This window comes from Acyrthosiphon pisum, chromosome X (genome assembly GCF_005508785.2).
Source record: "Acyrthosiphon pisum isolate AL4f chromosome X, pea_aphid_22Mar2018_4r6ur, whole genome shotgun sequence".
In the NCBI taxonomy this organism is placed as follows: Eukaryota; Metazoa; Arthropoda; class Insecta; order Hemiptera; family Aphididae; genus Acyrthosiphon; species Acyrthosiphon pisum.
Window position 1 is genome coordinate 75676120 of NC_042493.1, and position 7023 is coordinate 75683142.

General features: G+C 25.9%; 1 protein-coding gene across 1 annotated transcript; it reads right to left on the reverse strand.

The window, feature by feature from the left end:
- Positions 1-5279: 5279 nt before the first annotated feature.
- On the reverse strand, positions 5280-6668 carry LOC100159336 (DNA damage-binding protein 1-like). Its single transcript, XM_029485666.1, has 3 exons — positions 6398-6668; positions 6120-6341; positions 5280-6030 (listed from the first exon to the last, which is right to left on the reverse strand). The coding sequence occupies exons 1-3, from the start codon at positions 6468-6470 to the stop codon at positions 5546-5548; spliced, it is 780 nt and encodes a 259-aa protein (XP_029341526.1). The 5' UTR covers positions 6471-6668; the 3' UTR covers positions 5280-5545.
- Positions 6669-7023: the final 355 nt, after the last annotated feature.

Below are 7023 nucleotides of genomic sequence, written 5' to 3' on the forward strand. Positions count from 1 at the left end.
ACAAAATTACTAAAAAAAAAATTACAATTATAATATACTAATTAATTACATAAATAGGTACATAACCATAATTAAATAGTTTGATATAGGTAGGTACCTGTGTTTATAAAAAACATATAAGTATTTATCATTTTCTGCTCCGATAAATAAATCATCATCAATAATCTCTATGGCGGATGACCATTTTAGGCAATCATCTGTAACTATCTACGCATAACATTAAAAAAAAAATAAAAGTTTTTATTAAATTTAATAAATACAAATATTAAATAGTTAAATTACCTTTTCTAAATTGGGTTCATCAGTTTTGTACTTAAATAGTGCTAATGACTTCATTAAATCACCACAAAGAATATATTTTCCATTAGTCTTCACATGCTGAGATAAGCTGTTATTATTTTGTGTACATCGAAGAACAAATTTTTTTTCATGAGTCCAGATATATAATTGTACCTATATAATTGTAAATCTAGTATATTTATTTAATCAAACTATAGTGGTCTACAAGTAATGGTCAGTGTCTGATCTTGAATTCTGAGGATCATATTGCAAAAGAAAAATTGTTATTAGGTATTAGGATTTAAGGTACCTACTTACTTATTTTTATCAAAAAACAAATTAATTAGTAATAAAAATATTATATTAAAATTAAAATTGATCTTTAGCACTTCAAATAACTTCGGGAACATGGTTATTGTGTGTTATGCAGTGTTGTAAAAAATACTTTTAAAAAGTATTTAAAATACCACCCAAATACTTTTTAGAAGTATTTGAAATAATTTTCAAATACAAAACAAAAAAAATCAATTTAATTCTAAATTATTCGTAATAATATATTGTATTAATCGAACATTTGAGTGCGCTGATTGTGCGCTAATGACCAATTGGAAATTTTATATTCATAGTTCGTACACACAAAAATAATATTATTTTCTAATAAAGTTTTGAAAATAAGATAATACCAATTACCATGTTCCAAATATTATTATGGTGCTATATAAATAGCCAATAGGTAAAAGCTATGCTCGGATATTCCGTACAGTCGACGATAAACGATAAATATAATAAATAGACAACCATTTTCTCAGTAATTAGGTATAGTACTAATAAGTAATAATATTTTTCTATAGCAGAATCAGTAATCAGTCAATATCAATGTGTATATTATATAATATTATATGTATAGTTTATAATTAAAAGTACTTCGTAACCGCATAATATGTTATCTCCGTACATACGAACGGCCGTACGTGTACCTACGTGTACGACATACGTCACATACCTAACGTTGGTATATTTCGCTATAATATATTATATTGGTAGGTATCGAAAACGTACTGTTGGGATTGTCGACGAGTGTCGACGATAAATAGACGGTTTCTCGGAGTCAAAAATATTTAGTTAGGCTATTAATAGACGAAAACTAAAACCGATATAAAATTGTTTATAAATGATAAATATATATAATATTATTATGACATTATTATTATTTGACAATGAATAAAGTATTAAAGGAATAAAAAAAGTATTCAATAGTAAAAAAATGTGTTTAAAATACCGTTCAAATATTTCAAAAATAAAAGTATTTGAATACTTTTACTCAAATACTTTACAACACTGGTGTTATGTCCCCTTTGTTAAGCGGTGAGTAGTTTCACTGTTGTATCATACAATATGTATGTACCTAGGGGCAGACTGGGCCGGTGGGATACCGGGAACTTTCCCAATGGGCCGCTGCTCAAAAATAATTTGATATTACTATATATTTATAATAAAATTGGTATAAATATAAATTATTAATATTTTATATTTTCGTATCACAACGCGTGAGTGTGAAAAATTGTTTATATTAGGTGTTTAGAGATTTTAGATTTCGGTTCAACTGATTGTCAACATAAACCCCCCTGGTTAGGTTAGATAGGATTATTTATAACTAGGACGCAGATTTTAATATAAATTGCATTTTTCTGAATTTTCTGAAACATTGTAGATAAAAATTTGTTTCATACATTAACAAATTGAAAAATCAATTTTTTATTTAGAACTTTTTTGATTTTTAGAGCATTTTTTTTTTAGTTTATATGACATTTTTATAGTTTGAAGACAATTTTCGTAAATTTTCTAATAATAATTAAAATTTTGTAAGAACTTAGCTTAAATTCCTTCAGAAAAAAAAAATGTTAGGTATATTATTTTTTTTACTAATATTTCTATTTTTATTACGTATTATGTTCGCTCTTATGACTGCAGTCATACAAAAGTTACTTGCCAATAACTGTCGACATTTTTTATTTTAAAATATTAAAATAACATCTGATTGATTATCTATCTGAGTGCTATAAATGCCTATAGTGAATTGCAAAATATAACAAATATACCTATCTAAATTTTATTTTGTATTTATTTAAATTGGCTTTTAATTTTGGTGGGTATTTTATTAAGCTTTGTAATATTAGTGTATTAAATCGTATTTTTATAAGCTATTTTTCTTGTTTTATCGAATTTAAATCTTTGCCATATTTAGAACTTAATCTCACGTTTACTATACCAATCGATTAATATATCTACGTCTAGCCAGCGAGTAGGTATTTACTTAACATTAGGTACTTATAAAATATTGTACACAATTAAAAATATAATATTAATATATTGTATACAGCACGAGCACGTACAAAGACGGCCAATGTGGGAGGAGGGGGATAGGAGGATTTTTAAGTCGATCCCCCTTGTTCGAATTTATTAATTATTGTTATACATTTGTCCTTTAGTAGAAATAGTATTATAGTTATTAAATACATATAAACCTGTTAGTGTGATACTGATATCCATTTTCTCACATGAAAATTATAAAAGGTAGGTATACTTTCTGATGATAATTTAGAGGAGATTATTTGTTTAGCCATTAGTGAGTATTACCGAGACGCTTCTACACCAATAATATAATGTTTATAAATTTTAAAATTATTTATAAATTTGATGTGAAACACTCATCTTAGATAACTTTACACTTTAATTTTATTATTTATATAAGTACCTATGTTTATTATTAATATAAAATAATTGTTTTACATTAGTCGATCCTAAAAGAAAAAATATAAGCTTAGTAGATCTTAATCAAAAACAGTTTGACCATCCCTGTTTTATATTGTAAGCCAAATAAATAAAAATAATATAATTTCTTAATTTATTTGGATTTATAAATATATATTATTTAACTAACTGAACTATTAACTGTAGCAATAAGCATGTCATGAAATGTAACCATGCTAAAACATCCACCATAAACAATTTTTTCTGATATTTGCGTCAGTTTTGATAAAGAAGTATCATAATGGAATACAACAATTCGCCCTTCTTTAGGATCTTGACATTCTTCTGTCATAAGAGCCGTTCCCAATACATAATAAGTATTTGGATCATTTGCCAATTTAGTTGATATGATGCTTAATGCATATTCGTTGGAATATAATTGATATACATGTAAAACTATAAATATATTTCGAGTATTATAAAACTAATACAATGTATTTTATGTTTGATTTTTTATTTTACAATAAAATCACTTGCTTTCAAAAGTATCTTGATGCAATATTATCATACTGCTGATTTCAACTTCAGGGTTGAAATCACTATCACTTAATGAACTTGCTTCACTACTACTTGACAAATGTTGATCAATTAGAAAACGATTTCCCATCGCACTAGTAATATTCTGTGTTCTAGTACTAGCACTAGGGTGAACAGGTCCTTTTATCATTTCATCTTTAATATTTTTTTTGATAGTTATTATACCAAATGTCTAGAAAAAAATTACTTAAAATACAAAATAACAAAAATATTTTTGGTTAACAATACCTTGCTTGCTTCTTGATATGCAATTCGCCGAGGAGATTCTCCTAGCGGAATAGTACGCACATGGTGTTTTTTCTCCATATCAATAACACCAATAATAATAGCGGTGTCTGTAGCCAGAATCAAACTTTATTTTAAAATAAACAAATTTAATTAAATAATATTATTTAATAGCTATTAATAATTATAATAATAATAACTATAGTTATAGTGACAGCTAAGTTTCTTTACCTATTAGGATAATTATCCGTATTAACCATACATATATTATTAACTTTTATTGAATTGACATTGGTAAAAACCAGCTTTTTATTAGAAGAATGAATTATAATTGGAAAATCAGAACATATAAAAATACTTGAAGCAGTTTGAAACTTTTTGATTAATGCTGGTCGATTACCAAGTTTAATCTAAAATAAAAATTCAAGGGTTTAATAGTTTATATTAATGATTTAGGTAAAAGGTAAATTTTATTTATTAATACTAACCTTTCCATTCTTATATAATTTACCAGTTTCAATATTTAAGTAAAAATAACATAAACTACCATTTCCCAAAGCACAAAATAAGTAATGTATATTTTCTAATGTAACAAAAGATACTGATCGAGGAACAATTCCTAAAAAATAAAATAATAATTTGAATAAAAATATAGCCTTACATGTTGTATACAACTTTGCTCTTTTAATTTAACAATAATATCTCTGGTAATTTAAAATTTTTAGATAAAAACAGAAAATAATATTTTCGTTTTTATGAAGACGACATGCCATTCGAAATGTCATACCTTTATATTTTTACTTTCAAATGGTTTTGTATGGTGTACAGTTTTTCCTAATTTAATACCTACAACTTAATAGGACGTAACACTGGCATTTGTCGACTCCGTCTTACAAGTGCGTAACATAGGAAATTTATGCTCAGTAAATCATGTCTAGTTTCGTTAGCTTAAAAATTAGAGTGAATTGACCTATTATGAAACTTGCTGGTAACTTGATAGTTTTTTATGATAGTTCAGTTTTTAAGTGAGTTATAAGCATTTTTAATTTACGCTTTAATATACACGCAAAATTTGCTAAAAAATTTAACTATCGTAAAAAACTCATGTACAAATACAGATAACGTTCTTATCATCAAATTTCCTAATAGGCCAATTCACTCTTAATTTTTAAAACTAACAAAGCTAAACGTGATTTTCTGAACGTAAATTTGCTTTGTTACGCACTTGTAAGACAGAGACAATAATAAATGCCAGCGATAGGTATATTCTCTTTACCCTAAATAATTGGTGACTTTGATGTGCGAGATGAATACGGATATCAATAAAAACAAGAAAAGTTCAAAACAAAAGAGAACAGGACGAATTATGATTAGTCTCACTTTCGCATAGACAAGTTTTTATTAATATATATAGTAATACAAAATATATGATGGTATATATTTTTTACTTATTTAATAAAACTTAATCCCATATATTGATAATCATTATTTATTACCTTCAAATAAATTTTCTTTTTCAAGTTCTACAAAATCTGGAAGCTTAAGTACTTTAATAGATGTATCTGTCCATAGACCAATAGCAAGCAATATTATAGTTTCACCAAACTTGTCTTTAAATAAACAAATGTCAAGACAAGATACTTCATGTTCTAATGTAATATGCCTAATAACATGTTTTGAAAAAAAATTAATGCTAAACATCAAATGTATATACAAAAATGTTATACTTATTTTGAAAAATTTTTTGTGATCCAATTTCTATGTAATATAGATCATGTCCTGAAGAGCAAACCGCCTGATGACCATTACACGACACAGCATTAATATTTCTGAAATATGGTACTTTCCATTCACTTATTAATTTCTTTGACTCCATACAAATTAACCGAACACTAGCAGATGTTACTTGAACCATCTTATTATCTAATGTTTTACCACAGTAAAATGTTTGTAACTCAGATTCAAAACCTTCAACATATATTTCTTCGGCCTCTTCACTATCATATGCCAAAACTTTACTATGCCAAACAAAAGATAATACTAATGTATCATCTAGATCACTTTTTGTGTTAAAACTTAGAGACCAAATTCCTTTAATTCCAAGCAAATCAATTGTGGCTATTTCTTGAATCCCTACTCCATTGTTTATAATTCTAAGAGATCCATCTTTATATGCCCCTTCAAATTATTAATAAAAAATAAACTAATTATTTCTGGGTATATTTTTCTATTTAATTTTTTAAAAAAGCAATATCTTCTAAACATACCTGAACAAGTAACAATTTGTTCTTGACCACGTTGGTCAATATCAACTAAGCACATGTCAACAATTGGTCCTAAATTAAGATATTGATCTAAAATTGTTAAATGTGAACCAGTTTCATTCAATTCATAATGTAATTTAATGAGTTGAGAGTCACCAAATTTAGATGCAACATAAATTACTTTGTTATCCAAATATGTAAGTGATATAGGAATACTAATTTCTCCTGAAAAATATATTTGTTGTATATTCAAAAATATTACCAATATTAGATTAACCAACCAAAATAACGTAGATATAGATCTGTAACTTTAAATTTTCCGTTTAATGTTTTTTCATACTTTAAAAATAACATAAGCAAACAACCTGAATGGTCTCCAAGTAAATATCTAGTTCCCTCTAAATCGACTCTAGTATAACATACAATTTCTATTTTCTGAAAATATAAGAAATGTAAGAAATATATAACTTATCATTTTCAGGTAAAAATAATTTACCTGTCTTATGGGAAGACGAATAATATTACAAGATCCATTATGATAAAAAATTGAATTTTCACCAATAATAATAGCCCCACAGAGAGGTGAAGGAACAGGAATGACCATTGAAGCTTCTTTTTCAATACTTTTATATTTCTTAGAATCCTAGTCAAATATACAATTTCAATTTAATTTAATAAATTAGTGGGAAATTAAAAAATAAATTACCTCAATACATGTTATAAAATCAACAATAATTTTTTTTATTTTAATAGTTCGACCCATAGCATTCTCATAAATGATTATAATAGTAGGGTTAGTAAAACCATACAAAAAACCAATATCTTGTATGTTTGTTTCTTCCATTCTGGAATATATGACTTTATAAGTACAATAAGCATAATATGATAAATTTAAAACAAATTAAGT